Source organism: Cinclus cinclus, chromosome 9 (genome assembly GCF_963662255.1).
Source record: "Cinclus cinclus chromosome 9, bCinCin1.1, whole genome shotgun sequence".
NCBI classification, from domain to species: domain Eukaryota; kingdom Metazoa; phylum Chordata; class Aves; order Passeriformes; family Cinclidae; genus Cinclus; species Cinclus cinclus.
In genome coordinates, this window is record NC_085054.1 from 18,204,265 (window position 1) to 18,224,443 (window position 20,179).

Genomic DNA, 20,179 nt, shown 5'->3' on the forward strand with positions numbered 1-20,179 from the left:
GGACGCGCTCCCTGACCAACCCAGCTTGGGGTAGGCGGGGCTCGGCCCGTCACGGCCTATCGCAGCCCGCGTGGGCGGGCCCCGCCGGCCCGGGTGGCGTGAGGGATGCTCGGTGCGGGTGGCGGCGGCGGCCCTGGGGCCCGCCATGGTGTGAGGCGCTGCCGCGATGAACGGAGCGGTCCCGTCGCTCTACGATCCCAAGGCGCGGGTGTTAAAGCTAGGAGAGAGCTTCGAGAAGCAGCCGCGCTGTGCCTTCCACACCGTCCGCTGTGAGTGCTGGGATTGGGGCAGCTCTTCGGGGGCTGTGGGTGTCGGGGAGGTGTTCGGCGGCCCCTGGTCCCCACAGTCCCCTGAAAGACGGGGGGTGGCTGCGGCTGCGCTCGCTGGCCGCCTCTCTCCCGGGATTCTGGGGCGCAGTTGGGCGCTGAGTGCGCTGGAGCGCCGGTCCGGGACTTCGGGAGCGGTGCAGATTTCAGTCGGTGCTGGGAGCGCGTACGGCCATTGTATCCTAAAGCTGCCCCTCGCTGTTCGCTGGCACTAACTTCGCTTTTTATGCCTTTTCCATAGTGTCTCCCTGCGGTTCTACTGGAAACCGAGCTAAGCTGAAGCTGTGCCTCTCTGTTCTTTCCTTGCGCTCAGTTTTTAGAAGTTCCGTACAATTCAGCAATCAAAGGTTAAAGGCAGGCTGTGTTAATCACGGAGCCAGTACACCCTCCCTGAGTACATAATTACTATCTAGAGAGGTGTGTGCTCAAAGATTCTGAGGGTAGCTAGGAAACAAATGCTCCCAGGATTATAGTCCTTGGTAATTTAGGACTGCAGCTTCTGGTTTTGTTGTCTGGTTATTTATAGACTGATATCCCCAAGATTCAGTCTCGCGTACCTTCTCTGGAGAGTTCCTGTGTGCAAGATGGGTGATGTGCTCTCTGTAAGCAAAGGGAACGGCACTTAGGCAGATTGTCTCCAATTGTGGAAGCAGAGGAGAGGGGGAAAAAATGCTATAAATGGATTTAAACAAATGCTGCCATTTGAAATTTACCCTAATTTTAAAGAGGATTAACAACCTCGTCTGATACCTCCTACCCTTAGAGTTTCATGCTGACTCTTGTAATTTGATGGTTTATTCTGAAATCTGTTTTGAAATCTCTCTTCCTTTCCAACAAATGAGACAGAAACTGGCACATTCATCCGTTCTATCAAACGCACACGCAGAAGAAATATCCTCTGGCAGCTGACTATTTATTTTTAACAGTTAAATAAAAGGGAAAACAGTTGCTGATTGGAAGTATCAATATCTTCATTTTCTCAAGTATTAACAGCCCAGTGGCCGTATATTAAAACAAATATTATGTGATTTGATGAGAAACTTTGGAACTGTCGTATGCTTATTCCTGTAAGACGACGCTTAGGCGTTTTCCCTAAACAAGGTTAGCAGGGGCTGTCACCTGTGTCTGAGCTGCGGGCCTCCTGCTGCGCGCACAGCCCTGCCCACCAGCTCCTGCAGCCTGGCTTTCCTGCCCGGTTGGTGTGCTGGCTGGAGCCATGCTTCCCAGCTGTGGTCTGTGCCGCCTGGCCCGTGGCCGCAGGCCGAGTTGGGGAGCTGGGAAGCTCCCCAGCTGCAGGAATGCCGCCGCCAGTGACCAGCAGCGTGAGCTGGGGCAGGCAGCGAGGTGAGGAGTGTGCGCCACCGGCATCCCAGTGCGAGACTGGCTCTGCCTTACCTGGAGCCGCGGGCTCAACCCCACAAATGTTATCACAGGCCTTGAAGAAGTTCTGAAGCCTCCTGTCTCTCTAAATCGGCACAGGCAGAGTTTTGGGTGTAGCCTTCCCCAGCTTATTTATGATGGAAATAATACTTTGTAGGTAATGGGATGTAACAGAGCTGCTATGCTGATACCGGAACACATGCACGTTTGCAATGTCATGGAGCTTTGAAAAGAATCAGAAATAGATACCCTCTTTTGCTCAAAACTTATTTTAACCAGTACTTTAGAAGCTGAAAAAATTGGGAAGGTATTTCAATTTTAACAGAAATACCTATACTGAAGCACCAATTTTTTGTCAGGTTCTGACATGCTTTACAGTAAAGTCAGAAACAGAATGAGAAGTGCGTAATGAGGGTTGATGTTGTTCTTTGCCTTTTCAGTCACTTGTCTACATCTCCCATGTTTGGCATCAACATTTTCAATAGCTATTTATTGATTCATCTGAAAATAATTACATGAGAATTTACCGTTTGAAATATAACACAGCTTGTTCAGCCTTATTATCTATTAAAACCTAAAGGTGTTTTTCTAATTTTAACCATAATATTTAAACACTTATATCCTGAGAAAAGCAGCTTAACTTTGAATTCTGTTGATTTATGGAATAATCTGCTCAGGGGAATGGTAGATTATACACTAGCGAAAATAGCTTTTACTCAATAGCCTCCAACTGCAATTAAGTGGTGCCTGCATTTATAAGATTCATTAAAAGCCTGTAAATAATGTAGGGTTTTTTATATTTAGATGACTTTAAGCCTGCATCTATTGATATGTCCTGTGAAGGAGACCTTGAAGTTGGCAAAGGTGAACAGGTGACAATAACTCTGCCAAATATTGAGGTGAGTTGATGTGGCTGAAGAGTGGCAAGCTTAAGGGAATGATTTATTTTGTTGTCCTAAGTATATATCCTGACTATGGAAGGGTATAAAGTTTTAATGCTGATTCAGAGCTGCCTGGCTGATTTTTAGAGTAGAAAAGCAATTACTCTAAGATTGTAAGATTACAAAAGACCCAAAGGTTAAACAACTGCACTGTAACTTTAAGTGTATTTGCTGCATTGGGAATATGCTGTAGGATGACCCAGAAGTGTTGTGTACACAGAAAAGCTTAATGTGTACGTTGGCAGTGCGAGTTTCCTCTTGGTATTTATTGCTCTAGTGTAGTTCTAAAGCAGGAAAGACTGGAAAGGGAAAATTTACTACCTGCCATGCTTTACTGCTCTGCTGATATGGGAACTGAAACCCCTTTTGGTGAGAAGAGTCCTAGAGAGAGCCTGCTCTGGTTGGGAAATAAGCATTTAATCAATTTCAGACTAAGCTAAGTGAGTAAAGTCCCATTCCAGTCAAACACCAGCTGGTTTTGGACGTGACTACTGTGAATCTAATTTGAATTAACTAATATAATTTCTAGCCATTAAAAATGTTCACTTGTAGTGAACTTGTCACCACTGATGGATTGCTGTTTCTAAGAAAAATGATTGCAGGAGTAACACTTACTGGACTTCTGATTTAATAGGGTTCAACTCCACCAGTGACTGTGTTCAAGGGCTCAAAGAAACCTTATCTGAAAGAATGTATCTTAATTATCAACCATGACACTGGAGAATGTCGCCTAGAGAAACTTAGTAGCAACATCACTGTGAAAAAAACCAGGTGGGTGATTTACAGGAGAAACAACTGTGCTTTATTCATTGTGAAAATCAATTTGTTAATGGGTCTAAACTGAAATATATACCGACATATTACTATTTCTAGGAAAACATAATTTTAGAAGGTACCTGGCCTTGTTCAAATGAGTGAAAAGCCTGATTTCTCAGCAAACTGACTTCACGTCTTTTGAGTCATGACTGCAGAAGAAATGGAAATTAATTTTTTTGTTAACCAAAACATGTTATATTCTTGAAAGCAATAGTAGCTATTTTCTGGCGAGTATAGAGGGAGGAAAAATCTGTTTGGCTAGTAGCTTGCCTACTGTCTTCTGACTTGTAAATGAGGAAATTAAAAAAAAAAGAAAATTTTGTGACTGGTCTCAGTAATTTTATGGCTTGTTTTTCTCATATCAAGTTTTCAAATATTTTATTTTCTTCTGCTGAGTCCATACAAGTAACTTCCAGCAGAATTATTAAGTGATCCTGGGTAGCAAGTTATAAAAACAAATCAATTGACAATGTGTTACAAAGTTATTAGCACTGTATGAAAAAAATTTTTAACAACACATATATATACATATGCAATATTAATAGTGTAATATTAATTTATTAGGTGTATTAGTATAATAACTTACCAGTATAATAACTTACCTAAGACTCAAATGCTGCTACTTAAAGGCATGAGAAATAATTCCAAGGTACCATATGCCCTGTGTTCTTGCCTTTTTCTTTGCATCTTGCCTTCTAGTAATTAAAAGTCTTTTCCTTTTATTCACAGAGCTGAAGGAAGTAGTAAAGTGCAGTCTCGCATTGAGCAGCAACAGCAGCAAATGAGAAATGCAACAAAGGTTCCAAACAACATTAAAAACTCTCCATCAAAAGAAAAATCATTTCCACCTTCTCCTATGGATGATATTGAACGGGGTAAGCTCCACTGGCTCATAAGTTTCAGAAACTTGGCTGTTAACAAACAAATAGTTTTTAAGAGGTTTTTTTGTGTGTAGATTGATTTTGTTTTGTGTTGAGTTTCACACTAGAAGCTGATTATGTAAGCAACTTTAGTCTGACACGGAAATTACCACCCTGGCTCAAGTGGATAAAAAAAGCAGTATTTGTAGTTTGCTATAGTAAAAAAAACAGCTGAACCATTAGGCTTAATAATGCCATGGGTCCTGCTGCTGTCTCCTTGACTCTGTCTTCCACTGCTACTTGAATCAATTGTATGGTTGGTTGTATTGTGATACTAAGTCACTTCCATTTTGACATTGATCCTTTTTCTTTCTGTGCATTCAGCAAATATGTTACAGTACTTCACAATTCAACATACACTTTAAATTACCTGATAAAGCCTTGTGGAAGATGAGGTTCCGATGAAAAAGACAGCTAAAACCTTGCATAAATCAACCCTTGAGCAGTGCTATGTACTGTTTCCTTGAGAAACTCTGGTTTGGTGTGACACTCATATTTCACTTAATAGGAGGCCTTATTTCCTTTGGGAGGACAAGGAAGGTGGCAGGTGGTAATTACTTGCTACAGAAATGCTGACAGGTGGCAGTTTCATTGACTGGAACTGACATCTGCTTCCTAGGTTGTTCTGAATTCCTTTAAACAGATTTTTTTTTTAGATGTATCATTATGAAGATGGTTTTTGTTTCCATTTTGGTCTCAAGCTTTGACCAGCAATCTGTATTATGGAACAGTACTAGAATTCATCTAAGGTTGCAAAGAGGAGGGAAGACGAGCACATGAAGTAAAATTATGCCTTTTCTAGGTAGTCTGTTCTTCTGGGGGTAGTGGTGATATCAAACACTGGAAGTCTGCAAAGTGACTGCTAATGTACCAAACTCTTGTGGTAGTGCCAGTCCAGTTTTGACTACTATTTAAATGCTGAGAAATTGAAAAGGATGGTAGAGATTATCTAGTCATCTAGTCTATCCTTCTATCCTAAAGTCAGATTTCTGATGTAACTTTTAACCTGTTATCAGAACCTTCCCCTGACAGATCCTTGTACTTGCTGCCAAGCCATTTCAGGGCTTTGCTCTCCTTACTCTTCGGGCTCTCCCATATAAATAGTCTCACAGCAAGCCTATTACTACTTTCATATTTATCATGCAAGTACAGAGCAAATTACTACGCTGCTTTTGAGCACTGCTTCACAGACTCAAACTCCTCTGTCTTTCCCAGTCTTTATGCAGAATGATATTAGTTGGTTCAATCTTCCTTACAAGTTTCCTTTCTAAATCCCTGATTTGTTGCAATTTCCTTTAGCTTTCTTGCAATGAGTCGAAAAACTTGTGAAAGTATAGTCCCTAAATACATCTACTGAGGTTTTATCAGCTGAAGTGAGCAAGAAGGCTGCCTTTACAGGCACTATTCCTCTTCATGCACAAAGAACAAATAGTATCATGTCTATAGTATCACAAGACCAAACAGTATCAAGTCATTTCTGCACAGCATGGTGTGGTAGAACATTGTGTAGGGATTCACTGTAACTCTCAGACTCTTCAGATATGTTGCCTGCTTAATCATTCTTCATCCCGTTGTGTAACTGACTATTCCTGCTTAAGTACACTACCTGGAACTTGTTACTAACTTTGTTTTCTGGGATGGAGGGGAAGCTCATTCTGCCATTATCCTCCAGTATATGTACAGTTCTTCCTTTGCTGGTTAAAATTACTTAATTTAAATTCTGTCTGATTAAATGACATCAGAATTCAAGGTGGAGATCTTATTTCTCAGCTTTTGGTATTGGCCATTCACTTAATTTGTTTCTTATGTTAGACATTGCTTAGGAGGAAGTGGAATTGAATGCTTAGGACTTGAGTGGCGTCTTACAGCTCCAGATGTGTGGTGGATCATGTTCTCTTATACATGTCCTTAGTAAAAGAAAGGTGCTTAGATGCTTCCAATTCTTCCTTTCTTTCTGCTCCCCTTCTTTTTTTTTCCCCTTATGTTCAAGTAGTCCAGTCTCTCATTGTTCTTTCCTTTTCTTCCTAGCATTGGATTAATTTGTCCCTGTAGCCCTAGCTGCACTATTTTAGGTGCCAGTTTTTGTGAGCACCATCTTGTTCTAGACTGGCCTTTGATAAAGATGGCCTTTCCTTTAGACTGCCTTTTGATAACTTAGAGTCTGTTTCATGGAAGTTTGTGTTGAAGAGTAATCTTTTTTTTCCCCTTCTCCCTTCTTCTCTTAAGCTTTGCACCATCTTGCAGCTTGGTGACTTTCACCTTAAACCTGTTCTGTATGGGGTAAATTTGAAGAGAGATGAGCTACTCTCCTACTTGCTTTGTTGTGTCTGCTATGTCAAAGTTGTTCCTGAAGTATTCTAAGAGTTTGTAAGACATCTTAACAAATGTCTAGGTAGTTACAATCTTGTATAGCGATGAACTTCTGCACCCTGTATAACTCAAGTCCTCCCTCCACCATGATTCAGAGGTCTGTTTCACACTTCTCTCAGCACTCATGTTTTTCATAATTATTATGTATGCCCTTCTGCAAAGATTAACTTCCTCTGTATGTTGGACTTACGTCAGAAATGCATACTGTGCAGCATTATTTGCACCTCCAAATCTATAATGAAACAAGGATTTGGAGAAATCTTCCTAATATAAACTTTGGATGGTTCTTTTGGGTATTCTTCATGCTTAACTTGATTTTGAGCAAAATGTCACATGGTCCAAACAAGTGTATTAATTGTAATGCTGAATTGCTGGGAGGCATTTTGGGTGCAGCTGCAGACATCTTGTAATGACTGATCTGTGGATTGTAACTGCAGTTTTTAGCCAGTGAAAGCCGTATTTGTGGTGCTAAGGAAAACACAGAACACTTTCTGATAGATCCAGAAATTAAAGGTTATGTAGGATGTATTACCCCATGGAATGTGGGGTTAAGCATTTGTGTTCACAGTCACCCTTGTTCTAACACTTGGCTTCAAAGGGAGAAAGTGCTCAAGCTATGAGAATAGAATACCACATGACAGGCTGGATACTCACTTGTGCCCTTTTCTTTGTTCTGGAGAGCTTTGGTGGGTTTGGTCTGAGATTTTTTTAAAGTTGCTGTAGTGTGTGTCTGATGTCTGTTGGTTTTTTTTTTTTCTTTTTTTTCCCCCCTCTTCCTTATATTTCAATTATGATGAATGTAAACTGAGAAACAAATCATATTGTTTGCAGAGCTAAAAGCAGAAGCCAGTATCATGGACCAGCTGAGTAGCTCTGACAGTTCATCTGACTCTAAAAGTTCTTCATCCTCTTCATCAAGTAGTGAAAATAGCTCTAGTGATTCTGAAGATGAAGAAATGAAGCCCCCTCTTCCTATGTCAATGCCATATTTGCAGCCTCAGCCTACTGTGTCTGCCATACCACAACAGGCTGTTCCTGACAAAGATGCCAGTCATAACAGATCCCAAGAGAGCAGTGGTCATATGATGAATACACTACGTAAGTACAAAGGCTGTTCTTTTCTTAGTGCACAGTTCCAGACATCAAGATTCTAAAAGGAAACCATATTGTTTTTAAGTATGTCTCTATTATAATTAAAACTGTGGGAAGTGAAGCTAGGGTTTTGATTGTTCAGCAGCAGGCTGAATTAGACACTGGGCTAGAAGGTTCATGGTTCACAGAGATATTAAATTAAAGCTGAAGCAGTTGGAAATATTTCCTAAGTTGTTCTGGCTTCCTCCCAGTTCTATACATTGGGACTGGAGAACAGTAATTTTGTATTGAAAATACATGAACTAACAGGGTACTCCCTAAGCATATGTTTATAATTTCTTGGATAGAACTATGGGAAGAATAATATGGTTGCAATACTCTGAGTTACAGAAAAGATGGTGTATTCTTAGCTGTGTCCATTACAATTGTTCATGGCAGTGTTCCACTGGCCAAAATGGCAAAGCTGTCCTTTGCATATAAGGAAGGAGGTGATTTGCTTGCAGGTGATATTATCTTAGCTAAAAATGTAATTTGAAGAGTAGCTGTGATGTTCGAGGGGTTGCTGCACTTGGAAAACTCTCCTTAAAAAAAAAAAAAATCCCACCAAGTAACTTAAGTTCACTACCTGATTAACAGGAGTACTCGGACATAGAAATGAGTATTCAGCTATGATAACTCTTCCAAAATGATTGCATTTTTAATTAGCTGCTTAGCTGCCAGGTCTTGGTTTGAAGAGATTTCCATCAGCCCTGGTTTGTGGCTGAATGGTTTATCATTTATATGTTAACTTGTTATACTGAAATTTTGGACTCTGGAAGATCTACTTTTATTTCAGCTCTTAGTGGGTAACATGAATGACAGTTCTTTTTCTTTTTTCTCTCTCTTTTTTTTTTTTGCTAGTACTTAAATATTTAAATAACCTGCATTGATATTTAATTATGTACTGCATTAACAGATAAGATCAGACTGAAAAGTCCTGTGACTTCATGTGTAGAGAAATAAATGCTGCTTTGATTTTACTGCAGAGAACAATGTCTTCATGTTTACAATTTTCATAACTTAAGAATGCCACTTATTTCAACCCTTACTGACAAATGTGATTTCCCGTTCTCTACACTTTAAATAAAACTGTTATGGAAATTTGATTAAGCTTTATCCCCAGTGATGGAATCTCAGGTGGCAAAGCTTCCAGTGAGAAATTTAAGAACAGGTGGCCAACTCCACCAGTTCCAGCATGGAGATAAAATGCTGCTTAAGCCATGACAACATCAGGACTCTTTCAGGGGAAGTTGGTGGCTTGATGTTGCTTGAGAACCATTTTGACAGGTAGAACCACTGCCTGTAACCTTAGGCCTCTGAGCTTGCCCAGCTCTTGAGATTATTGCCATTTACTTCTATCATGTGTAATCTTCCATTACAGATATGTTACTGCTTAAAACAATCCCATCTTCAACTTCAAGTGCAGTTAACACTTGACACCTCTACTAGTTAAAGATCAAACCAGTTACTTCCAAGGAGATTGCTCTTCTCTAGCTCTGCTGCTGAGGGAATTTGGCAGGAGAGTGAAACCTGGAGAAACTGAATGGATAGCACATTGTTTTACTTTGAATGGCAAGAGTTCTCAGTCAGATTTTGTACACTCATTTCTTCCATCTCAAATAAGGTTTTGCAAAAGTAAAATATTGAATCAACATATGTCAGCACAAGCTCCTTGCTTGTCTAATCTTGCTTTGAGGTGTGTGTGCTTATGTCTGTGACTAGTTTTGTGCACCTCTGTAGAATCAGGGCCATACCAGGTCGTTAGTGAAGTTTTTCTTTGACGTTGTGTGCAGGGGGGAGCTTAGAGAACAGAGTTGTATCTTGCATGTAAAAATTCTACAGCTGAGATTTTGTAGAACTTGGAAGATGGAGGAGGTGTTATCTAGAGCATGGTAATGAAATACTACTGTCAGACACATATCTACCTCTTCAGGAATCTGGGGCTCAAGACTGCCCCTCACTCCCAAAATACTGCTTCTTCCCCTTTCTACCTTGAGCAGCTGATTATATAGGCTCACAACTTGCCTTGTAACAAGGTCTGTAAATGGTAACACTAGTGAATCTGTTCTTCATGAATATTTGACCATATGTTGCTTTATATCTACTTTTTGTTTAAACAAGGGTTATGTTAAACAAAGTAACTTTCCAAAGAAAACTCAGCATAGATGGGCTATTCTGTAGCTTTGTGTTAGGTACTTAGTGTTCAGCACAATTTCACTTCTTTTGGTGCTCGGTGCTGATACAAACATAGCTGTTTTAGTTTGACAAGTAATTATTTTCCCTTATATAGGTTTGGTGTTGGTGTGACCACTAAGATCTGTGAAACAGTGATCATTTCTATGAGTTTCCCTATACCCTATAACTAGGAAGAATTCAGCTGAATGTATTACATTCACTGATTTAAAAATATAGGAAATGTAATTTGCAGTGCAATCTATTTCCCCCATTAATATTGCTAATAAGCAACTGGCACCATGAAAACAATTCAACAGTTCTCCCTCATTTCATTGCTGCCTCTTAAGTACAATAGTCTAGATGTTTCTTCAGGGTCCTCATTAAATGAGCTTTCTGGGTTTTGCACCAAATCCATCTGAAAGCCACCAGCTCTGGATTGTGCTATTTTGCCTTCTCTCTGAAAGTATTGGTATTTGGTTTTTTGGGGTTTTTTTTGTTTGTTTTTTTGTTTTTTTTTGAGATAAGGTTGCAAAAATGAGGCAGAGAGTTTAGCCTGAAGTAAATCCTAACATATTAATTCTGACTCTGGAACTTGGAGTTCTTGCTTTTCCCATCTGCTGGTTTTCACAAGCATTGGTATTTTTGGCTGGTGTTACAGGGTTTGTGTAATTTCTATTAACTGTGTTGAAATAACTTTTGAAGTCTGCAGAAACACTGTTTGGAAGGTTATCTTCTTGTTCACACTCCCTGTCCTCCTGTAAAGTGCATAACAGGGCTGGGTTTTCTAAGAATTCACTGTAATTCTCCTTTGAGTGATAAACACAGGATTTTAACATACCAATACCATTCTCTGTCTTGAAAGATCTTGTAGGATACACTGTTCTGAATAATTTTTGACAAATAACTTGATTTTGTTCTTTCTAAATTGCTTTTTAAATTTATCTTAAAATAATATGGCTGTGAATTGTTTTCTCCATATAGTGGATTGGAAATAAAAAAAAAATTGTCTACAGTAATACTTTAAAGATTGCTGGAAACAACCATCTTTACTATTTTATTATATAAAGTGTTTTTGTTGTTGCAGAGAAGCATGTACCACTTTCTAAGCTTTATTGATGACATAGTGGAAAACAAAGGAAGGCTAAAGGCAGCCATGTTAAAGACTCCACTGTTCTGGCAGAAATGATATGACTGAGAACCAAAGATCAAATCTAAATGTCCTGTGGGGTTTACCCACTTGAGGTTACTTTTTCACCCATCTGCAAAAGGGATCTGTGAAGGGTGCTGCAGCTGAGGAAAGGGCATGTGAAAATAGCGTGTTGACGTGGTTTTCTCAGTTTCAGTGACTTTTCTTCTGGTTTTAGGCCATTTCTGCACAGCCTGAGATGATTTTTTTTTCTTTTGTAATGGTTGTTTGTCAAGGGAGGTGTGGATAAAAACATACCAGTTGGAACAGACTCCTAAAAATGTGTGGGAAGTTGCTAGATATGATGTAGATTGTATAGAGCATGCTGCTGTATTTTTTGTTAGTTATCTGTCATCCTGGGAAGATTCCCTTCCTCCCACCCCCTGAGCTTAGGGACATCCACAGCAAGCACAGTGCAGTCTTTTTACTTCCTCATTTTGAAATATATATAGAGAGAGCCACCAAATTAAAGTGCTGTGTAAAATTTCTTTTGATGTTTTGTTTGCTCACTTGTTCCAAAACCAGTTTGAAATAGTAGGTCACTGATACATCTCTAAATGGTATGTCAAAGAGCTTCTCTTGATTGAGACACCACTTTGTTTTCAAGCACAGCTGAGCAGCATTCAGACGTGTTTCCAAAAAAGCCCAACAACTTGTTTTTCATAAAACTGCTTTCACCAGCATTTTTCCACTTGTGAAACATGAAAATGTGGGTGACAGAGATAGCTAGGTGTTGTCTTTTGTGATCTGGTGATGTTAAATAAATGCCCTTGTGCAAATATGCTAATGGCTTCCTTGCCTAGATTTTAAAATTGTGGAAAAGTGATCTCTCTAAGGTTCTGTCACTGGGAGTTTGGTTCTATACCTACTTATTCTTTTATCATAGAATAGTTTGGGTTAGAAGAGACCTGAAAGATCATCTAGTCCACCCCCTGCCCCTTACCTGTTTGCTATTAGCTTTTCTAGGCCTTAACTGGGAAAGGGAACATCTTGAAAGAAAATTATTTCATTGAAAATGACTAATTTATTGACTCTTTCTCTTCTAGGAAATGACTTGCAGCTGAGTGAATCTGGAAGCGATAGTGATGACTGAACAATTTTTTTGCCTTAAATATATCACCTTTTTTGCTAAATATGTCTTAGCATCTGTTTTGCACTAAGATTAGATTACCAGAGACTGGAATGAATGTCCTCAATTTTGATAATAGACATCCTAATTTTCTACTGACACATCATGTCTATAATACAGCAGCATTGGTATACTGTCAGTGCTATGGTTATGTGTTTATCTTTCAAATTACTGTATTTACAGTAAAATTGTGTATGATCTGATTTTGATTATTTTTGCCTCAGCCACCTGTTTTACTTGAAACTGATTTGTAATAGCTAGTTACTTTATACAAATAGCTATGGAATGGAGAAATTTCTGATATTTATGGAGGCAAGTTTCCTTCCTATCATTGAAATGCTGATCTCACTACTTTGACTTGGAGGGAGTGAAAGGGAGAGCAACTAAATGAGGTCTGCTGTGTCAGCTACACTTTTTGTTCAATTCACAGTTCATACCTTTAAGGAAACTGCTGAATAATGTGGTCCACTAGTGCAGTTGCAGTTTACAATTGTTCAACACATTGCTAAATTCTTAATTTCATTGTATAATGGGACTTTATATTTCTGAGCCTCAAGATTCCTAAGGGAACTTGAAAATTCTCTGCCTGTTTTATGTAACTTGAATAGGGTGGTCTTTTTACAACCTTTTTGTATCTAAATTTAGGTAACTGCAGAGACAGCAATGAATTTCCTTCATTTAATTCTGTAATGGAAATCAGAAAATTTCTTTCTAGAAGTATAAAAGTAATTTAATAAAGCAAATGTTTATGATTTTCATGCATCAGAATCTGTTTTTACTGGTTAAGAATTCAATTTTAAAAGTAGTTTTAAAATTTAAAAGTACTAAAATTTAAAAAGTACTAAAGTAATCATGCCAGTGAAGGGGTCAGGCAAAGGATTAAAGCAGTGAAATAGTAGCTAGTAAAGATTCTCCATCCTGTCTACAAGACTGACATGTTTGTTGCTTTTGTTACACTGAGGTGACCCTTGGTAAGGGCTTGCCAAAAGTTTATGGTGGTGCAACTGAATGTTTATTACAGATTACATCCAAATACCAGTGGGAAGTTATACTATATTAGACAAGAAAAGGTCTTATTTTTTCCACATTTGAAATTGTACTTCAAAACCTGAAGAACTGAGGATCAGACTTCAAATTTCATCATGTTGTTTACTACTTAAGAGTTTTGTAACAGTAGCAAATGTCTATAGGGTGAGTTCTGACAAGATAAGTCTGCTTAGTCTTGCACAGAAATCTCCTTTGCTGGATTGCAGTGATTGGGTCACAGCTCTGTGTCTAAACTGTGAGGATTGAATCCCATATGTCAGCCTGAATGTGCAGACAAGGAAAAAACTGCACACTCAGTAAATATATACAATAGATGGTACTAGAGGAGCTTATTCTCTGAACTCATTTTCCCAGTGAAATATGGGAAATTAAATGAAATATGGGAAATGCTGCTTTCCAATGCTTCATACCCTGTGCTCTGCACCAGGTCACAGCTTGTTAATCTTCTGGCTTCCTAAAGTTGGTATCATAAGAAGCAATTTGTTCTTGTGTTTGTACTCAAAGGAATAAACTCAAGTTAATATCCATAGGCAAGCAGGTGTTAGAAAAGGGCTAATGTACAACCTTGAGGAAGGATGCTATGTAAGCATTTCTTACCCCTGTGAGACATTTGAAACTCTTGAGGGAAAGGGGATTGAGGTCTCTTATAGATCCTAACTGTTGGTGTAGGAACTCTTGCAGAGTCCCTGGCTCTTGGCATGTGCTGCTGATAAAGTCAGCTAGGGCAGTGTGAGGAGCTGAGATATTGCTCCTTAGCACTAAGGAGCAGCCCCATGTGCCAAATAAAGGAGTCTATGATAATGCAGTGTCCTGAGCTGAAATGTCTTCTCTTTGCCTTCCCTCTGTCCCCAGTGATTCATTTGTATCAAACCCTTCCTTTAGGATGATGCTAAATTCTAATTCCAGCCAGAATGCTGCTGTTTTTTTCCTGAATAACAGGGCATTCAGGGTGTATAGAGGGAGCAGATGTGTAGAAGCACTGACCACAATCTAAATCACACAGAGCACATATATTCATGGATTATAATCGCTCCTTCAGTGATAAAACTGTTGAGTGCAGTCTGTGTATAACTGTGCTCACATGTATACAGGTGCTTAAATATAGTCCAGGGAGTAAAGCAGATTTCCAGGTTCCTGGGTCTCAGGACTGTAACTAAGCCTGTGCTATCTTTGGGTTTGATCTTTGGGTTGAAAGTTTCTAGGAAGGGAAGAATGTTATGGAAGCTTTTGTATATTATGTAGTACAGAGTGGTTAGTGTCCAGTCAGGCATTTTGTCAAAAGCACAATTGTGATAATTCAGGAAAGCTTCCCTTCAAGTAACACAACAGGACATAAGATTCTCTAACAGTTCATGGAAAGACAGGGGGAGAAAGATAACATATAAATGCATTAACAAATAAAGCTCTGCATGCCATTTCCAGCCCAAATGTATGTGATCAGTTCCCCCCCTTATCCATGCACCAGTCAAACATCAAGCAGGTGAGCTAAGGAGCTTGTTCAGTCTCTTCTTGTGCAGAGGGCTTGGCAAGGGTCTCATCTGTGACTTGCAGGGGGCATTTCCTCCCCTAAGGCTGGGGCTGTGTGCCCTGAGCAGTGCTGATCCTCTAGATCTCTCCTACTGCAGGTTGCTCCCAAATGGCATGAGTGAGAAGGGGATTGCACTGAGATTTTAAAGCAATTTTCTTTTTTTGGAACCTGATTTGAAAATCTGATTTTTCTCCCTTAAAATCAGTTTTATTCATGTAATATCAATTTAACTAGAAAGTAAAAATCAGTAACATCTGTAAGTTGTTACTACAACTCCTACAACCTCTGAGTACCTCTTTCAAAATGACTTGAAATGTATCTGGCTATATCTTACTTCTTTCAGTTATTTTGTCTTTACATCCAGAGATTTAAAGCATTTGTGTGTGTATCTCTAAGCAGCAGATACATTTGAATAATATTTTGAGACATTATATATTTTTCTGTGACATTATAATGAAGCTATTGTGTATGTTTTGGATTTGAAGAACAGCTGCTTATCATTTATATTCATAAATAAAAAATACCTTCCCAATGTAGCTGAAAACTTAAGAATTTTTTAGTCTTCAGTGCTAAAGACCACTGCAGCCACAGTTCACCTGCCCCTTCTCTCTGCATGGTGCCTGGTCTGATAACTGCTTTGAGGGTTATGTGTGTTTACCAATTGTACCTACATTGCCTGGTAGCTTCCAATTTTTTTAAGAACTCTGTCCTACTCTTGTTTTTCATGAATCCCGCCCTGGGGCATGTGGAGAGGCTGGGGTCATCTTTTCAGGGTAGCTCTGGCACCACTGTATTCCATGATAAACACTGGGATTGCCATATACTTGGGGATTTCTCAAGGCAGGGTATAATAATCTTTCAGATTAAAGGACTTTACTAAGTCACTTCTGTGCTAACAGACAGCGCATCACCTTAAGAATAGAGCCACAGTATTTTTAAGAAGAATTATTTGTTGGGCATTTCTTTACTGATTTCTGGGAAATCAAATATGAACAGATAATCTCAGATAATAGTTTAATTTGGTACTCAAGATGTTGACCCACAAAAATCATATTATTTCTGGCCAACACTTCGTTTTCTTTAGAATTTCTACAGGAAGGTCTCTGAGCACAACCAAGCAGATGGTGGAATCCTGAGGATGCATAAGCTGGACAGAAATGAAGATCAGAGGAAGAAAGAGAAGATAAACTTGGGTCATGATGGTTGCTAGGCTGAATGCTTGCAGTACATGTGAATTCCTTATCTCATCACTTTTTGAGGTCATTCAGCCAACCACATAAGGTGCTAAGGACAGTCTTGATACATATGGGTTTCACATCAGCTTTTTGAGGACATGTAAAAAGAAGAATGAGGCAGAAGAGTGTTGAATATTGTTAAAATATATTTGCTGCTTTGACATATGTAGGGGAAATGCAATAAGAAGGTGAAGATGTGCTGAAATGAGGAGAAAAAAAGTGAGAAATGATAGTATCTTTTGCAGTTCAGACCTCAAATATGATATAAGTAGTCATCCATATCTGAGGGGGGGTAGAATGGCTTCTGTGTCTCAGCTATTAGTCTGACCAGTTGAATTAAACTAGAGTAACAGCTTTTCCTGGTTGTTAACTGGGTAACAGTAGCATCCCAAGACAGCAGCTCCTTGCTTACCAGATATATGCACAGGAGTGGGCTGAAGTAATGCAAGTTCTAAAGCGTCTGTTACTGTGGGGTTTATTTCCCCACTTGCAGATTCTCATGATGGAGAAAAGTTCCTGAAGGGCTTGTGTCAGCATGGAGAACTATTCAGCTCCAAAGCAGAGATCCCAACTTCATACAGAGTTTGTGTAAAACCAGTGCCACATCTGCTGGGAACAGCAAGGGCTTGGGCTCTAGTTGTTTCTGTGGTTTCCTGAATCCATAGAAGAAATGAGTATGTTCTCAGATTTTCCTTCTCTCAAAAGCAAATCCCTCTGCTGTGGTGAGGAAGGAATGGAGGTTAGAGGCAAAGATGAAGGAGCCTTTCATTCAACAGAGAAGGCTTTGTTGATGTACAACACATACCTGGTGAGTTAGCTGCTGAGACCTCTCTTGACTCGCTTTGAACAGGGGCCCTTGTTACAGAACCTGTTCTTCATCTCTCATCTGCCATGTGCTGAGCAGCTTGGCTTGTTCTCGTAAGTGCTTACGCATGACAGAGGATTACATGCTCCGTCTAAGAGATGAGACCTTCTTCATGCTGTTATTTAAAGTTTAAAGAAAAGTGGAGTGTCTTAAAAAGGTAATTAAAGAAGACCCAACAGCAACCTAAACTCTTCTTTAATATCTTTAGTTTCACTTCCACATGCTGTGTATCTTGTTCTACCAGTTTCAGTGTTCTTGCGAAACGGTTGCACAATGGCTTCCTTTTAGCAACCAGCAGAATTAAACTTAAGCTCACCTAATTGGATGTACTTTTTCTTAGATGTGCTGAATTTCCAATAAACTCTGCAGACCCCCCTTTTTCCTTGTGCCTTTTTCTTGCTACAACTTTTAGAATAAATACTCACCAACATCCTCACATACAGCTCCCAGAGAGACATGGGAGTTGGTTGCAGCATGAAAATACCAACTCATCCCTTATCCAATTACCTTTTTTACACCCAAATCTCTGCACATTGGCAATTTATGAAAAGATTTTCATAAATAGACTTTCACCAGAGATTTGATCCAAATGTTTATAGTAGTATTAAAAAATCTACCACTGTGAAGTGTTCCTAAAAGCTAAAGCTGTTTTAAAGGCCAGTGTCTGATTGAGATTCCCCTTTCAAAAAAAACATGTTTGTGCCAGTTTGCTGCAATGAGGGCACAACAATCTATTTTGGAATTATCTGTCCTTCAGCAATTCTGCTGGAAATGTTTGTGTGCCTTATGATCCTCTCCCAACACAGTGTGGAATAACTTCCACTCCCATGCTGCACAATGACCTGGGCTTTTGGTTTTCTTCATGGCTTCTTTTTTCTTCTTCCCCATGTGTGAAAGTTGACATTTAGCTAACATTTTATAACTGGTTGTTTTAAGAAATGCTGGACATCATGTTTTCCAAATGTGATCTGAGTGCAGGTGGGGAAAACTCCATGCATATTATCAGCAGCACTTGTGTTACTCCCTTATTTGAGCTTTTTCTCCCCTTACAAGCCAGACTTTGCCTAGTAGCCTTCACCAACATGGTGTTTGTCAAAGACAAGTGATGATCAGTGGCTGTGGCTATGTTTAACTGAGGGTGCAAGACCGTTAAGCTATTTAAGAAGTTCTTTCCACAATGACTACATTTTAGAAACTACCACCTGGAAGGAGTGTACTGAGCTTAGTGGGGACTTTTTATCCCCATTAATTTGTAAAACAAACTGACTGCTTAATGATTAGAACCCATCCCTACCTTTGTAATTTCCATTTGACTCCCTCCTGGTGATGAAACAACAGCTACTCACAGGTGAATAACTGAGGGCCCCAAGAGAGAAACTTGTTAAAATTTTAATAATGTGTCACCTATATTTATAATTCCGTAGAGCAGAGCTGAGTGAGCCAAAGAATCTACTATGTTACATCAGAGCCTTTAATCCAAATCAGCTCCCCTGTGGAAACAGTACACGCTCATGCTGCACAACTCTCCCTAAACCAAACAAAAATACATGTGAGATTGTCTGTGCTGTACAGGAGAATGATTGCTGCCAGGTAACTTCAGCCGCCATTCCGTGGGAGCAGCTCTGTGATGGCAGGCTGACAAACAGCTAGTGTCCATGGGATGTGTGAAAGCAATGATGGATTGATCTGATGCTTCCTGGGATTTTGAGATCAACCCCCAGGCAGGTGCATTTGTTTCTGGAAGTGCTGAGGCTACAAACTGCTCCCTGCTGTGTGGTAGCTGTGACCCTCCTGGGTTTTATCAGCAGCTTACACCACACAGAGACCTCCTGCCTGATAGAGGTGCTTAGCTGCAAGAAGCTGCCTCACAGCTATGTTTTCTTCACCTTGTGCTTTGACAAGAAGGATGGGCTGTACAGATGTAAATTTGTTTTCCAAGCTAAATGAAAACTGTAATTTCAAGCTTGCTTGCCTTGGCACTTCTCACAGCTTTCCAGTTTACAGGGATACTGGCAGGGTGCTCATCAGGGAGAGAAATAGTTTGGTCAGCCCACAATAAGGTAAGGTGACTGTTCCAGGTAGTTTCAGGGGCTCAGCAGCAGGGATCCTCACTGCTGGACTCTGCTCAGGTGACAGAGCCACACAATTTAACACCCAATCAGCTTGTTTTGCTACTACAGCATTCCCAGACTGCCACAAGCCCAGTTCCAGTGGAAACAGGCCATTTGGCCTCACAGCTTTCTTTTCCACCATGCTACCATGAACTTCCCTCCTCCCTTCTCATGTAGGGGAATATTTATGCCATGAGTCTCTCACTCTACTCTTCATATAGCTATCCTATATTGGTCGAATTTATGCAAGAGTGTTTTACATCATTACTATAATTCCTTCTGACAAAGGAATGAGACCCAGCCTTCCTAAAAAGTTGCCAGTTTCAAAGCATAAAGACCATCATAGAAGGGAAACAAACCTTGGGAACCACACCAAGTAGCCCTTTTCCCTCTGGGTCTGAGTTAGTCACACATCCAAGCTCACAGTCCTGTCAGGACATAACCCACCCAGCTGCACGGTCTCCCAGCCTACAGCACTACTGTCTGTGAGGAAAGAAAAATTCATAAAGTGTAAATGTTTGAATCACAAACAAAGGGTGGGTGAGTAGGATTAGGTGAGGCTGTGCTGACTAACCCACCCCAGCAACAGGCAAGTATTGCTCCCTATTTGTCCTGAAGGAAATGAATCTGGCTGTGTTAAAGCTCAAGGTGGTGTTGAAAGGTGCAGAAACATCTTAATTCTCATCCTGGGCCACCCTGCCAAAATGATATCCCAGGCCTTGATATGTCTGGACTTAGACAGAGACATCACAAAATCAGTGATAAAAAGCAAACCAGGAATTATATCATTGTTGCTGTTACATCTGACAGTCAAATCCCTTGAGGCAGAAACAATTTATGTATGGCCCAAAAATGATTCATTAGGAGCTGTTTCAAACAATTGGTGTCTTTGTATTGAAAAGGCAAGTCTTGATGAAACTGGCAAGGACAAAATTTCAGATTACTTGATACTCTGCTTTGTAAAGCTGCATGCAGGGTTAATGGCAGTTTAGTACTAATTGCATATCTCTGTCAATTTG

The 20,179-nt window shown here is 39.9% G+C and overlaps 1 protein-coding gene across 2 annotated transcripts; it reads left to right on the forward strand.

Annotated features, from left to right (window-relative positions):
* The first annotated feature begins 123 nt into the window (after positions 1-123).
* EAF2 (ELL associated factor 2) lies at positions 124-13,142 on the forward strand. Of its 2 annotated transcripts, XM_062498433.1 has the most exons (6): positions 124-269; positions 2,511-2,605; positions 3,282-3,418; positions 4,193-4,338; positions 7,585-7,851; positions 12,292-13,142. In XM_062498433.1, the coding sequence occupies exons 1-6, from the start codon at positions 167-169 to the stop codon at positions 12,336-12,338; spliced, it is 795 nt and encodes a 264-aa protein (XP_062354417.1). In that variant the 5' UTR covers positions 124-166; the 3' UTR covers positions 12,339-13,142. The 2 variants fall into 2 exon arrangements, with proteins under 2 accessions (XP_062354417.1, XP_062354415.1); XM_062498431.1 differs by lacking the exon at positions 12,292-13,142 and having other exon boundaries at positions 7,585-9,285.
* Positions 13,143-20,179: the final 7,037 nt, after the last annotated feature.